At 48.1% G+C, this 15,197-nt stretch overlaps 1 protein-coding gene and 1 long non-coding RNA gene across 6 annotated transcripts in view; one reads left to right on the top strand and one right to left on the bottom strand.

Annotated features, from left to right (window-relative positions):
* The window catches only part of ELMO2 (engulfment and cell motility 2), a 36,071-nt gene that overhangs the window by 6,355 nt on the left and 14,519 nt on the right, over nt 1-15,197 (bottom strand). For 2 of the 4 annotated variants that reach the window (XM_017653397.3, XM_073236519.1), the window contains exons 6-15: nt 14,596-14,777; nt 13,229-13,328; nt 11,966-12,117; nt 9,647-9,725; nt 6,457-6,507; nt 2,389-2,511; nt 1,920-2,054; nt 1,255-1,359; nt 1,066-1,174; nt 461-597 (exon numbers count right to left, since the gene is read on the bottom strand). In XM_017653397.3, coding sequence (XP_017508886.1) covers nt 461-597; nt 1,066-1,174; nt 1,255-1,359; nt 1,920-2,054; nt 2,389-2,511; nt 6,457-6,507; nt 9,647-9,725; nt 11,966-12,117; nt 13,229-13,328; nt 14,596-14,777 — 1,173 coding nt within the window. Of the gene's footprint in view, nt 1-460; nt 598-1,065; nt 1,175-1,254; nt 1,360-1,919; nt 2,055-2,388; nt 2,512-6,456; nt 6,508-9,646; nt 9,726-11,965; nt 12,118-13,228; nt 13,329-14,595; nt 14,778-15,197 lie in introns of those variants that run through there. The other 2 variants (XM_017653398.3, XM_017653399.3) reach the window with 2 other exon arrangements.
* The window catches only part of LOC118970224 (uncharacterized), a 35,971-nt gene that overhangs the window by 7,353 nt on the left and 13,421 nt on the right, over nt 1-15,197 (top strand). For both annotated transcript variants that reach the window (XR_005058013.2, XR_005058014.2), the window contains exon 2: nt 501-621. This is a non-coding gene — a long non-coding RNA (uncharacterized lncRNA). The remainder of the gene's footprint in view (nt 1-500; nt 622-15,197) is intronic.

Here is a 15,197-nt window from a genome sequence, read left to right as displayed (position 1 = left end):
GTCAGCCTTTGAGGGCCTAGCAGTGCTCGCCAGCAAGTGGGCACTCAGATTGCATGAGCAATGACCTTGACATGTACATCATTCCAATCCATCCTCCCTGCCACTTCCAGTGCACAAAACTGCAACAGCGCCCGCACACAAGTGCTCAATAACCTACAGCTGTGATTATGATGCTTATCCTCCTGCCCCCTAAGGAAGCCAAGCAGGACAAGCGCTGGCTCGACTGGATAAGTGAGGGGCCAGGGCACCAAGGGTTGGACACCTGCTCAGGGTTACAAAAGCAGCACAACCAGAGGGGACCGAGGCTCTTCAGTGCCTGCCTCAGTCTTGGGACTCTGAGCTGCAGACCAAACTGGTTGTCCAGTTCAGAGATTCACCAGGCTCTAGCCAGCTGTCACAGCTGTCACAGCTGTCACGTGAGGGTTGCAGCCTGTGGACCGCAGAGCTCTGTGACACGGACCTTGTTGAAGTCCTCAGCTGTTGCCCTCATCTCCTTCCAGGTCTTGTTCAACAGCTGGATGCAGATCCCAAAGAGCTCTTCGAATGCCCGGTCATGGGTAAAGAACATCGGGTGGTAGTCGTTGCGTCCTTCGTTTGCTGTGGAAGGAAAGGAACACGCAGGTAGGAATGGTCTACCCAAAGGGGCCCGGGAGCTCACGTCCTGAAACTCTGGGTCCTCTGCTCCCACGTCCCAAGGAACAAAAGTGGAGCGAGGCCCAGGCTAATGAGGCTGTGACATGGGGCTTCCTCTGCTTCCCTAGCTTCCTTCTCAGGGGCTCTTCCCCTTGGTCGGGCTCTACCCTCTTATGGACTCGGCTACTCTTATACACAGGAGCAGACAGAGGCAGCACAGTGCTTGAACATGTTTAAATTACCAGCTCAAACAAGGCGACAGCCATGATTCCCATCAACAAGGATAAGATGGATGGCAGCTCACTCAGTGACTTAAAAAAATGCACAATAAGGTTGTCCAGTCCCACTGACACCTAACTTCATAACTTTTAGCCTCACCAGGCTCCTGATTGTAAGGAATGGCTGCAGGAAGAGAGGGAGCTGCAGACTTACGTAGTTCCCCAACCTGCAGGATTTCACAGAGCATTTTGGTGAGCTCGATGGCACTGCGGCCAAAGGGACATTCATGTTTGTCTTCTCGGCTGCTGTTCTCCAAGACAATCTGGGGCGAAAGAGGGAAGGCAGGTGAGAGAGGGAGGCGAGCGACGCAGCACAGGACTGAGAGCTGGCCCCAGCTTTTACCCGGATGTAGGTGTCCTGGTGGACTTTAGCCAAATACAGCATGTTGTCCAAGGCCAGCATTCCAGGAGGAGTCTGGGTGAAGTCCATTGCTGGGTTGATATGGTTCTGGAGAAAAAAGAAACCCACTCTGAGACTCAGTAGCCTCCCTGTGGGCAGCATCGCTTCAGCGGAAGGCCCACCACCAGCCTCCGTACCTGGGTCTTACCTCTTTCCTAGCCCTCTTCCCACACCTGGCTCTGCTAGGAGCCTGAGCGCTCAACTCTGTGTGTCTTCCCAGCGCCTAGTATACCACAGGGCACTGAGTAGGTGTGTAGTAAATATTTAATGAATTAACTCCATCCTCAAGCTGTATCCTATCACAAAATATCCACTCTAGCTTTCAAAGAACCTAGCTTTGTGACAGGTCCCTTCCCTGCCTATTTGGCTGACTCTGGCCCTTGTATGAGGGGTTTGTTTCCCAGGGCCAAATGGCACATGGAAACCTGTGACCCTGGCACCACCGAAGCAAACCAGGCATCAAAGCCCCTCCAGCCGCCTCTTAGGGTCAACTATCTATCCCAGGGCCACCAGGAGGAGGGAAGGGTCTCAGGGCTTTGTCTGGGCGGGCCCCCGGACTTCCTGCCAGGGGAGAAGGCCTACCAACATCTGTGCTTCGGGAAACTTACAGTAAATCCCAGCATTTTGTAGTCCTTGGTGTACATGGCTTTGCGTTTTTCAGTCCCACTTCCAGGGACAGTGCTGGGGTCTGACTCGGCATCAAATGCAATCCTCCTCAGTTCAAATATAATGTCTCTTTGAGCCTGAGAAGTGAAACAGACAACCAGCAGGTGAGTCTGCTAACCAAGGGAAGCAAGGCCAAGAAAGAGTGAGTCAGGCTTTGGGGGACAGAACTCTGAGGGGCACCACCTCCCCTTAGCAGGGCAGAGGTGGGCTTGGCCGACAGCCACCCACCAGGAAGCAATGACGGTGAGGCACAGAGCTACATCTCCCCAGCGACTTCACAAACCATTCCTGCAGACCAGGCACTGTCCCTGACACGCAGCAGCTGCTCGACACGTAGACTAAGGGCGGAACGTATGTCAGGCAGCACATGGTTCATACCAGGAAAGCTCCGTCCCACTCAGCACCACCTACCTGGTCACTGGGGTCCATCTTGGTCATCATCCTTTCTTCCAGGAGGTTAAAGGTCAGGACTTGCAGGACATACAGCTGATGGGCCATCTCAGTTTTGATCGGGCGGTTCCCTCGGATCACATGCTGGAAAAAGCAAAGGCAGGGAGCTGAGGGTTGAGCTGATTTTCTTTTGCTGAAGAGTCACATCTGTGCTGGTGAAAAAGAAAGTATGCCAGGCAGGGAGCAGGGCTTTCCTCCCACACACAGGGACTTCATGTTCTAGAAGGGGATGGAGTCTGAATGGGCTTGATTCAGGCAGAGATGATTCACTGCAGACCCGAGGCAGTCCTTTCTCTGCACTCCCCTGGGCAGGGTGAGTGGGACGAAGGGGGAGGCTGCACCCGCCACACTGCAAGACTCCTCATTAAGATTAGGAGAGGGGAGGTGAGCAGCGGGCCCCCATTCCAACTGGCTACTATACAGGCCTGCTCAGGCCAACACAAGAGGGCACAGAGCAAGAGTTGCTCGCAGAGTTGGACAGTAAGGTTCCTTTGTTTTCTCTTAGAAAAATAAAATGTTTTGGATGGCCTCACTGAGTGGAGAAGCTTTAGAAAAAGTCATTTTCTTTAAATAGTATCACACACACAAAGGGGGACATCTAACGCCCTGCCCAACCCTTCACTCTCTCCCCTTCTCTCCACTCACCCTGTGTACAGCACCCCTGTGTCCCTTTCTGTCCTCTGCTCCCTTTCTGTGCCCCTCACCCTGCTCAGTCCATCACCCCCACGGTCCCTCTGGTGCCCCCCACTTTGGGCCCCTCTGCTCTCTTGCTCCACCTCGGTCCTTTGCTTGCACACCTCCTCTCCCGCTATCCCCAGGGCACAGCGATGCTGGGCTGTGTGCTTGTCTCTCGCCGTCGTGCTCCCTCCCATGATCCCTCACTCTTGCCTGCTGGCTCCCTCGCATTTCTCACTCCCTCTGTCTCCCCCAGCATCCTGAGTCTTGTCACTCTTGGTCTTTTCTTGCCCAGTAGAGGCTGACGCCCTATCTCCCAAACATACCCTCCGTGTCTTTCAGGTCCTCTTATTCGGCCTAGTTCTATGTCCACAGCAGTGCTGTTCAACACGGTGGCCAATAGCCACATGTGCCTAAATACATTTTAAGTTGGTGAACATGAACTGAAGTTAAGAATCCAGACTCTCAATCACAGTAGCCACATCTTGAGCTCAATAGGCATATGTGGCTAGTGGCCACCACCAGTATTAGAGTAGATATGGAGCACTTCCATTATCACAGAAAGTTCTACTGGACAGCCCCACCCTGGAACTGACTCTAATAAATCAGTCTTTCTAGAGCTCCTCTACTTTAGGTCAGCTCTCTCTGCAGCTTGCTCTGGGACTTGAGATGAGTCTCTTTAGACCTATGTACAGTACAGTTTGGTAGCCACTAGCCACAAGGCTGTTGAAACACCTGAAATGTGTCTAATCCAAACTGAGATGGGCAGTAAATAAAAAAATGCATAGAGTCTCAAAGCCTTAATACGGAAAAAGAAAATGTTCAATATCTCAGTACTTTCTGTTGAATACATGTTGAAGTCATAGCATTTTGGATATACTGGGTTAAATGAAATATGTTATTGAAATTAAATTTCCCCTATTCCTTTCCAGTAGCATCACTACTACATTTAAAATAAAGTAAGTGACTTGCATGTATTTCCACTGGCTGGTGGTGTTCTAGACTTCCTCTCCCCACCCTGTGACTTCAGAATGCTCTTCATTTCTCTCTCTTTCTCTAGATCTGCACAGCCTAATACAGTAGCTAGCTACAAGCCACATGTGGGTATTTAAGTTTAAAATTGGAATAAAAAAAATTAAACATTCAGTTTCCCAGTCACCCAGACATAACTGAAGTACTGGGTGGCTTCATGTGGTTAGTGGTTGCCATTATGGACAGCCTTCCACACCTGCAGAAAGTTCTGCCCACACACTGCTTCTGAGGCCTCCCTGGAGCGTGCTGACCCCCTGGCCTCTCCTCCCAGCATGGTGGCCGTCTCCAGCCCTCTCTAGTGCCTTCGGTCCTGTGCAATCCCTCTGTCTCTCCAGCAAGAGATCTCCCTCCTGAGCTCAGCTGCACTGTCTCCTCCACCTTCCCAGCCTATTTCCTTCTCGGCTCTGCCCTCCCTCCTCCCGTGGTCCCCTTTCCTCCCTCCCTGCAGTCTCACTGCTCAGGGTCTTTTCTCTGCCGCTGTTACTTCCATCGCCTCTACGCCTCCTCCGGCCTCACCCTGAGCCCTTCCCTTCTCAGTGTCCCCCCCTCTGCCACTACCTGTCCATCCCTATTCCTTCCTCCTCACCTCTCTTCATAACTCATAAAGCCACTCTGAAGCCTTCTTTGACTGTCAAGGACATTAAGGACTGCACCCTGGCTTGAGTTGGTTAAATCCCAGGCGTTAACCACCTTCCTAGCAGACCACTTAAGTCCTGAGCCCTGACATTGAACTGCCTTCTCTAGTGGAATCTCTGTTTGTTTACAAGGTTTGTCCAGAAATGAGCTGAGCTTCTAACCCCGTTTAAGTAAATAATAAGCTTTGAAATTCATTAAATTTCACTCAGAAGGTCACTCTTGCTCCCACACAGGCAGAGGTTACAGCGCCCAGGACAGCTGCTCAGGAATGTGGAGGAGAATGCATGGGCACCAGTGTGCTTCCTCTCCATCACCTGCAGACAGAGTGCATCTGTCCAGGTCCCTCCTGCCAGGCTGGCAGGTGCTGTGACCAGGGAAAAGGTCAGCAGGCAGGAGCTAGTTCTGCAAGGTGACGTCTGGTGAGCTCTGCGTGTTTAGAGCAGCTGACAGTGCAACCTCACAAATGCTCAGAGCTTACTTTGTGAATTCTATCACCTTTCTATCCTGTTCAGAGAAAACTGCCAACACGAATGGAGTGTTTAGCAAGTGCCAGGCACCCTGCTAGCACTGTATATATATTAGCTCATTTAGTCCTCACATCTAGATGAGCAAATTGAAGCCCGCAGAAGTTAAGTGAATTGCTCTAGATCAAAGATTGGTTAATGGCAGTGGGGGCTGCTGACTCCCAAGTTCATGCTCAGAATGATTAAGCCTTTCACACCTGACTACTGTTGTCTCTCAGTTTTTCCCCCTTATTTTTGACAACTGATAAAATGATCTGATTTTAATCCAGATCCTTGGCTCCTCCCACCCTACAATCCCCTCTCTCAAATGCCTCCCTTTCCCCACCAACTCCCTCTTCTCCTCCCTCATATCCCCCTAAGGACACATAGGTCTTATGGTATGATTTTTCTAAAATGCCAGTCTAGTTATTTCACCACCCTGATTAAATTCCTTTACTTGCCCTTGGGAAAAAAGACTACAGTCCTACCTGATCTAGTCTCTGCCACCCCTCTAGCCTCACAAATAATGCTCCTTGTCCCACCCTCTCTCTACTCAGTCACACACTCCTTCTGGATTCTAGCCACCCACTACTGGAATTCTTTTCTTCTGGGTCTTTTACTTGTCTCAGCTTCACGTGAAGACATTCCCCTAAGGGCTTCCTCACCTCTCTCCTTCCAGGCAGGACTGACTCCTCCTCCTCTGAAATCTCCAAGACCATAAATTATGAAACCACTGACTACACAGTGCTGTGACCACTTACCTTTCCTACTGCCCTGGAAGTTCTTTCAGAACAAACACACGTTTTATCATCACTAGCACCCCACACAACTCAGGTTTATGACTGGTGTGAGTTGAATGAATTACTTTCCTTTGTGCCTAGTTTAACACACTCCCTCTGGTTAGACATTTTTGGAGTGGCAGAGCAACCCCACATGGCTGGCCTCAGTACCTCCTTAGAGGCTCTGCAAGTCCTGGGGGCACAGCCTCCCAGAGACAACTCTGCTTATGGAGGACTAAAAGAAAAAGCTTCCCAGTGTAAGACGTGTGCAGCACCTACTGTTAAGTTCCCTCTGAATACCCTCCCCACTCAAAAATTTCAGTAATAACAAGAATAGTAATAATTGTTATAAATAATAACACAACAACAATAGTAACAAAACACAGTTTGTTCCAGGAACTTACATTTAGGATTATGGACCGAAGGTGCTTCTGTGCAAATGCATTGGCCATATCCTATGGAGAAAAGTAAGCCAATGTAAGGCAAGGTGGCAGGCACACAGCCATGACAGCTAAGAGCAAGGTGGTGTCACAGCTCTGGGGATTTTTCTTTTACATATTTTTCCCTTTCAAATGAAAAGCGGGCAAACAGAATGAAAGACCCAAGGACCATCAAACGTATTTTCTGCTCAGACAAATTCTCTCACATTTTTTCATGAGTGCAAATTGACTAGAATGGGGTTTCCCTTCCTGTGGCACGATCAACTGCATCATCTGCAGGAGGGACAAAGACTGCTTCAGGACGAGACGCTTGTGTTACAAGGATGTTGGTGGATGGAACAGCGCGCACGGAGCACAGAGCAGCATGAAGGTTCCCCAGCTACATGCACCATTCCAGGCAGACACCACCCGCCACAAGGCTAGAAGGGACTCCAACAAAACATGACTCCAAAGTGGGTGAAGGGCTCCGGACCCAGCACCCCCACCATACCCCTAGAGCCACACCAGCTACCAGCAGACAGAGCCAGGGCGTGGCATTTCTGAGCTGGCCAGGGGTCCGTGAAGAGCCTCTGACTGGTTTACAGAGAACGTGTTGGGTGCTTTGGGGTAATTTGTTATAACAGAGTCACCTTTTTTATTATATTTGATTTAGATTTTGACAGTAGCACTTTATTTACTTATTAGCACACTCAGGAAAGAAAGTCTGCTACATAAGTGAATCTTCCAGGGAGCAAAGCTTTAGGGTCCTTTCAGAACCTTATCTTGACTTTTCCTATGCAAATCTCCTAAAATTGTATCATATACAGTTCTTTACTTCCAGAGAGACTATAGTGATTATAATTTAATCATTACCAAGGGCTTGGCTTCATCAGAAAGAACATCAGTTATACTGTGTTGTGACACTGTAAAACCCGAAGGAGCTATTGAACGTGACGCTATTTCTCCCTAAACAAAATGGTCCCAGATGACTACGGTTTTAATTTTTCTGACAGCTTTTCATAATCCTTCTGTCTCCTCCTTCCAATGTCAGCCATCCCTTCTTATAGTGTTAATTAGTATGACTTCACTTTCTAAACTGCTGCCTTAATTTAATTTTATAGGTAATTCTAAATCAGTGGGCCTGAGGGAGCTGTCACACCTCTCCTATGGAGCAATATCCATGAGCACCGTCATTTTTCTCAGAGCTGCAAGGCCTTTCTCTCTCCTTCTAGATTTCTAGCCATACTCCAAACAGCTGATGCTGACAGGAACATTAAATTTTACTTTGCATCCCCTGAGCACACACTAGCTAGCAGAGGAGGAAGGTGGTCTAGAAACGTCTTTGGCAGCTACAGGAGGTGGGCTTGAGATGAAATCTTGCTGTGGACAACTCAAAGTGGGTGATTGACAGTGGCTACTGCTAGAATGTTAAGGCTCAGACCAAAAGCTTCTCTGTGGTGCCGGGGGAAATACTCATCCTTCTTCATATCCTCACCAAGCCAACCTCTTGAGAGCTCCCTCTAACCAAGAAGGGGGCATTCAGATTCCCTTCTGTCAACTGTCTAAACCGTTTCAAATTCCTACAAGCTAGTAAGCATCCAAAAGGACATGGATTACCTTTATCTTTGTTATACCAAGCTGGAAGCCAAGGCCTCTGTGCTATCTAGAGGAAAGCCACAGGCTGTTTCTGAATCTGATCATGCCTGGCTCAACCACAGACCCACCATGTAAAGGCAGGCCACAAAGGGAAGACTAGGCTTCACTCCCTGGGGCAGGCGGCGTCCCCTTAATCCTTTAAGTGATTCTAATCTGCAGCACTTCCCTACTGTCCTGATAAATGAGATTTATAGCACACGGTCTCTCCCTGGGTCTTGGGAGTGTCCTGGACGTCTGATCAGATACTGAGACGCTTGCCCAGCTTTGACCTCCCACCTGGAAGAGAGCAGGGGCCCTTTCCACACAGTGGAGCTACTTACAGTGACAGGCAGGTCTAGAGGATTAAGGTGCTTGTCCTGCCGGCAGAAGCAAAAAGCACAGAGAGAAGCAGATGGAAGTATGAGCTTTCTGCTTACACGCAAAACAGGACTCGGAAGGAACAGATTAACAAAGCAAAGCCATCTAACACAGACAAGGACAGACAGAACCGCAGATGCTCTTGGTCCTCCCACGAAATCCACCAAGAGCTTGGTACAGGGTCCCCCGTGAATTCCACCTTACTGAGCCCATGGTATTGACAGGGAATTGAAAAGTCTTTCTTTTGTATACTACTTGGGCTTTTGCCAGAGAAATCTAGAACATCAGTGTTAGATGTCATTTAACCTGGTCTTTCGTTTAGAGAAACTGAGACCCAGAGACATTAAAGCATTCGCCCACCGGTGGCAGAAGTACTTAGCCTCCAGCCCCTGGGCTCCTAGGTCGGTGCTGGTTCCTCTGCCCAGCTGATTACTGGTTTCCTCACTTGTCAGAGAGGGGTCTTGTTTTTCCTCATGACATCCTTATGAAGTGAATGGGGGCAATGTTGTTGCTCCCATATGACAGGTTCAAAAGAAAGAAACCGGGGTTCTGAACTGGGGTTCAGAGAAGTTAGAGTGATTTGTGTAATGTCACACAGCTAGTTAATAGGGGCAGAAATAAGCTGAGAACCTGGATCAGAGGATCTTTATACATGAAGCTTCATACTAAGTCCCTCTACTCCTGCTTCCTTAAGAATGTCATCTGTTTGGTCTCCTTGCACTGACAGTGATACCCAGAGGGTGTCCTCTTCCTTGATCCTCTGACCCAGGCTCAGGAAACTATGGCCAAACTAAGCTTGTCTCTTGATTGTGCATATAAGGTCTGACTGGAAGACAGCCACACCCATTTGTTTATCTACTGTCTGAGGCTGCTTTTGGCTACAGGGGCAAGGCTGAATAGTTGCCACATACACCACGGCCCTAGAGTGAAAAATTATTTACTTCCTGGCCCTCTGGAGTAAGAAGTTTATAGGCCCCTGCTCAGACCTACGACCCAGCTGGTTTCTCTCCTTGTTCTACTGGGTCCTCTTTAGCAAAGCCACTCTTCCCAAGGAGGAAGGGCTCTTGGGAGAACTGGGTTTCTGCTCTCTATACAGCAAAGGGGGGGCGGGGGGTGAGAATTCGTCTCTTGGGAGATGAAAGCTGAAAAGGCAGCCACAGACCTGTCGCTTGTCCTCAGGAGCCTTCAGAAAAAGTGCATTAATCAGTGCAATGGCGTAGGTCTGAATCTCCTGGTTGGAGCTGTGTCAATGGAGAAAGAAGGCAGAGGAGGATTAGAAGACTAACCAGCGAGATACTTAGAGACAGATTAGCACAATCACTCAGATCATAATCGTGTGGGGCTAAGCCTCAAAAGTGGGCGTACTCCTCCACCCAGCACTCCCACTGGTAGGAATTTATCCCAAGTTAGTAAATATACCACTGTGTAAGATTAATTGGCAAACGGTTTCATTAAAGTACTATTAAAAAAAAGAACAGTAAATGATCCAAATGTCTACACTGGCAACTGTTTATATACACTAAAATCCTATGTAGTCATCAAAAATCAAGTTTTAGAGTAAAGGTTCTTCAGCTGGGATTCAGGGATGGGTTCAGAGTGTCTGTGAGCCCTAGAAATGGTTTAGAAATGTCTATGTCATGGTTGACTATGTGTTATTTTTCTCAAGGAATGAGAGTCCATAACAGCTATTAGATTTTCAAATGCATCTGGGATGCAAAAAATGATTGAAAACCGCCCTTTTAGAAAACTTTTTGACATGGGAAATGTTTAAGATATATTATTCTGTAAAAAAGTCAAGGTACACATAGCATGTATAAAAGATCCCAATTTTCTTAAAAATATGCATAGGAAAAAGGATTGGTGGGACAGTCGATTTAATGCTAACATTTATGTCTGAGGTGGAAGAATGGGCAAATGATTTACTTTTTTGTGCTTTTCTGTATTTTTGAAGTTTCAACTACAAACTTACTCTATTTTAAACAAAGAAAACAACTACAATCATTCTCTGAACCTTATAATCCTGGCACTTGACAAGCGGTCTCCACGAGCCACACTGGTGCATTCTGGGAGCCAATGGACTTCCTGGCTGGGCAGGGGGCACCTTGGAAGACTAATGGAGGCACTAAGGGTTCCTCAGCCCAAGCAGCAGAGGACATCATTTCTGGTGACACTGCGGGCTGAAAGTGTTCATGGAAGGACTGCTGAGAAATGCCATGTTCTTCTAGCACCCTGAGGGAGACACCCGGTCATTCCCAATTCAGAAACAAAAAAGCAGAGAGGTGTGTCTGAGGTCAGGAAAATCAGAATCCTCCATCTGGAGTTTATAATGTCCTTCTCACTTCCATCAACCTTTTTGGCTTTTGGGGAAGGAAAAAGGAGGCTGAACAATCCCTTGGAAGGACAGGGAGAAATCAAAGCTTCAGATATCCCTGTGCTTTCTTTGTACTTGGATTAGTGGGGAGGACAGGTTGGAAGCAGAGCGGCATAAAGACAAGGCTGCTGTAAACACCAGGTCGGGGAGCTATGGCTTCCCCTGGAACTGACAGGGCATTCTGGCAGCATTTTGCCAGTGTCCATAATGCAAGAAGGGCACAAGAGCCAGAAAGAAACCAGCAGTCCTACCACCCTTGTCTTGGGAAGTCCAGCCCTTAAGTTGCATAGAATGGTTGAAAGTAAAGTAAAAGGAATGGCGAGGAGAGGGACAATGCACCTAAGCGTTCATCTGTCTTCTGAGGTAATTACCTGGTAAAATGCTTTAGGATGTGGTAAGCCTCTTAAAAATCAAACAAAAGCAAAAAACCTCTTGAATTTATTGAATCTTTATCCTGTGCTGGCCACTGTGCCAGATCTTTTATCTCCTCTGATCCCCGTAAGTCTGAGAGATGGGGATGATTCACCCCAGTCTCAAGAGGAGGCCGGAAGGCAGAGACCTGGTAGGCAGTAGAGCCTGGATTTGAACTGATACCTGAACTCATGCCCTAGGCAGTACTTCCTGCTACCTCCTACAGGATACTGCTAGTTCAGTAAGGGTTCATTCAACAAATACTAACTGAGAGCCTACTTAAATCCAAACAGGGGATACAAAATGATTGGCCCCTATTCCCAGAGAGTTCAAAGTTTAAAATAAGAGACAGGTAATAAAGATACAGCATTTTATACAAGTATAATTATAGGTACAAACAGAGACCATTTGGCCCACAGAGGATGAAACATCAAATTCTGTCTGGTACCACAGTGGTGCAGGAAGATTGGAGAATTTCACTTTATCCTAAGGAGAAGTGGAGAGGCTGCTAAGCAGGAGCATGTCGCAACCAGGTGTGAACTGCAAGAGGAATTCTGGCAGGGCTGTGAAGTGGTGATAAGTGAACGAACAAGCAGACCATCAGCTTGGAACACAAGCAAAGCCACAGCAGGACTGGAAGACTTAGAGAGTAGGAGGGGAGAGAACGGTAGGGAAGGCCGGGCAGGGTCTCCTACTCACACCTGGAGGTGAGAGATGAGCTGTCCCACGGTGATCTCCTCAGCTATCTTCTGGTACAGACTCTGGCTGTTCAAGACCATGCTCTCCAGGATGGCCAGGGACCTCTGAAGGATTGACACATCCACCATGGGCTGGCTCACGTACCCTGCAATCTAAAGCCATAGCGGGGCAGGCCTGTTAGGAAGCTCAGGGCCCAGGAGAGCTGGATGGCTTGGGTTTCTGACGCTTGCCCACACAGGCTCTCTCCTCCTGAGCATGCTGCCCACGTTTGGGTGGCTGCCCTGAGGTGGACAGTGGTATCTGGTTTAAGGCTACCCTGGCTAATATGCCAGGGATTCCCTAGGCATGGATGACTGAATTCCAAATTACAATATTTGGTCAACTGTGTTTCCTCAAAAATCTAAGGGTACAATCTTTTGTTTTCAAATAAGTGTTCAGGGATAAAACAGCTGTGTGTAGAAAGTGGGGGATCTTATGGCAACTGGGATCTCATTTTATCTCCATGTATTCTTCTCCTGACATACACTCTGTTCTTATACACACATTGAACAGCAGAGGTAGAAAGGCCTCAAAGTCCTATAATCTAATCCCTCTAATCAATCCCCATTATATCCTTGACACGGGGTCATTTCACTTTTGCCTAAATATCTCCAGCATCAGGAAGTTCCCAATGTCCCAAGCCAATGAGAGTGTAGTTCTAGGTTGGCAGATGTATCATTCCTTGGTTTTAGTTCTGTTTTCTGAATTGACACAGGCCCTTCCTGTAGAAGAAAAGACAGCAAGAGGAGAAGTAGCCCTTCCACCGGAGTTCAATCTGACCATCCAGACTATGTTGCACATTTGTAAACAGAAGGCAGACTCGATCCAAACAGGCTACCTTGCACATCTACCTTGCACAGAGAGCAGACTTGGAAACATAGGCAAATGAAGTTAATATGTTTTTACCCAAAGGAAAGGGGGAGCCCAGGAAGACAGGGATGGTGCTGGATGACTGGCTGGCATTACCCCAGGTCTCACTGACTATGCAACTCCCCTTTGGCCACACTCAGTCCTGAGAGCCCAGTCCATCTTCTCATGAAAGTCCCGAGAGTACAACGAGTAAGCTTTGCAGGAGCCACAGAAGCGGAGCCTCAGGATGAAAACTTCAGCCTTGGGATAGATGGTCAACCCTGTGCAGAATGGCTGCCTTGCCTGCGCCTCTCCTTAAACTCAGAGAACTGGCAACTGAAGGAGGAGAGAAGTGCAGCATGGCAGAGCCCTCACCTGCTTAATGAAGGTGCTGGAAACCATATCCCAGGAGACAATCCCATGGTCCATGAGCTCTAAGAAGGCAGTCAGGGTGAATGCCAGCATCTCACTGTAGCTGAGACAGGGGCAAAACACACGTAACATAATACAGAGGTTAAGAACTGTCAAACCGCACCCTTGGTAGGGGGACCCAAGGGAAATATTGCCCGATGTTCACCCCTAGGCCAAGGCAGCACACTACAAGAAACAATACGTTCAATTCCTGTTTACTATTTGCTCTCTACACATTTTGTCTTTGCAAACGTCAGTGTCTTCCTCTGTAAAACTGAGTTAACCTCACAGGCTTGTGGTGAAGGTAAGATAACGATGTATGCAAAGCCCTTTCCCAATTGCCGATAGACAGTAAGGACAAAAATGTTTCCCCCCTTTGTCTCTCCTCTTCTACATTTAGCTTGTTAAAAATCTGTACGGTGCTCTGCAATTCAGACCATATTCCTGTTTACATACAGCATGCTCAATCCCTTCTCATTAATACTCCTCATGCAACCTGCAAGGTAGTTATTATCCCTATTTTAAAGAGAAGAAAATGAAGGCCAGTCTAATCCTATACTCTGAGGAGACTGCAAAACTCCTGGGTCAGTGCTGATAGCAGCTGAAGGCTTCAGGATTTCCATGCAGCTGGGAAATCCAAGACTTAAAACAAATACCCATGATTAGCTGCTCGGTTTGGCTCCAAATTTCAATAGTGGATCCATTGGCTGAAAGAAGATTTCTGACTCCCTCTCTGCCAGCTTGGGCTCCGCAAGCTTAGAGGGCAAACTAAACATCTGTGTATTCACTGTGATCACAAGATGGTTCCCACCACATTCATCTTAACACCGGAGTGTCGTACAGATGTTCGCAGTATATAGCGAAGTTCTGACTCTCTCCTTCCTGTGCAAACAGGTTGCAAGGAGATGGTGAATGGGGAGGGGGTAGCCTATGGTAAACACAGAGGAAGGCTTGCATGTGCAGGTGCATATATGGAGTGAGAAGAGGACAGGAGTGGGGGACAGAGTGGTCAGACACCTGTTCCAGTCGGTAACAGTCTGCTCACTAACCTCCATCAGGCCAATCATTTTCCATAAATTAACAGGTCAGACTGAACTGACCTCTCTCTTCCTGTCTTCATAGCCCCTACTTTTACTGCTACTTCATTAGACTGCAAGATTTAGGACCACAATAGTGACTTATACCCCTCTGCGTGTGCCCTTGTGCTTGGCACACTGCTCTCTATGCAGGTGTTCAATAAACTCGTGTGACTCAGTGAAAAGGGAACAGGATGCCCTACGGAGTGCAGTCAATGTCTGAAACCCCCTGAGCAAGACCTCAGTAACACTCACTGGGACAAGAGCTTGGTACCACTTTCCACGAGCCGTGTCAGCACGATGATGCCATCCATGTTGATGAACTCGGTGGCAAAGGTCACGTCAGCAGACAGCTTGGCCAGTTCCTTCATGGCATCCAGCCGGGTCTCCATGTTGGACGACTGGGTCCTCTCCATCAGCTGGCGTGCAGCCCGGGACTGTGAGACCAGGGACAAGGCATGGGCCATCGGCTCCTTGCAGCGGGTTTCTGCTCTGTGACTAGCTTACAGGGGCCTTTCTGTGGACATCCAAGCCCAAGGCAGAACTAGTTCTTCACACTGCTTAGGAACTGCTGGATAAATGTTGACTGATCCATTAGGGAGTCACCAGTATGCTAAGGCCAATCTGTGCTTCTCTGTAGTCTTTCTATAGCACTCTGGTTATGGATTAAAAAAATTCCCACTGAGGGAATACAAGAGAGCCCAGGGAGAGACCGTCTACTGACCACAGAGAGTCACAGAGAAACAGATAATCATTCAGTAGAAGGGAGTTTCTATTAAGTAAAGCTGTCAGATGGTGGAAGAGATTGTCTTTTAAAGTAATGAGCACTCGGTTACTAGATGCAATCAAGGAGGATC

This window comes from Manis javanica, chromosome 5 (assembly GCF_040802235.1).
Source record: "Manis javanica isolate MJ-LG chromosome 5, MJ_LKY, whole genome shotgun sequence".
NCBI classification, from domain to species: Eukaryota; Metazoa; Chordata; class Mammalia; order Pholidota; family Manidae; genus Manis; species Manis javanica.
This window is presented reverse-complemented; position numbering and strand designations above follow the sequence as displayed.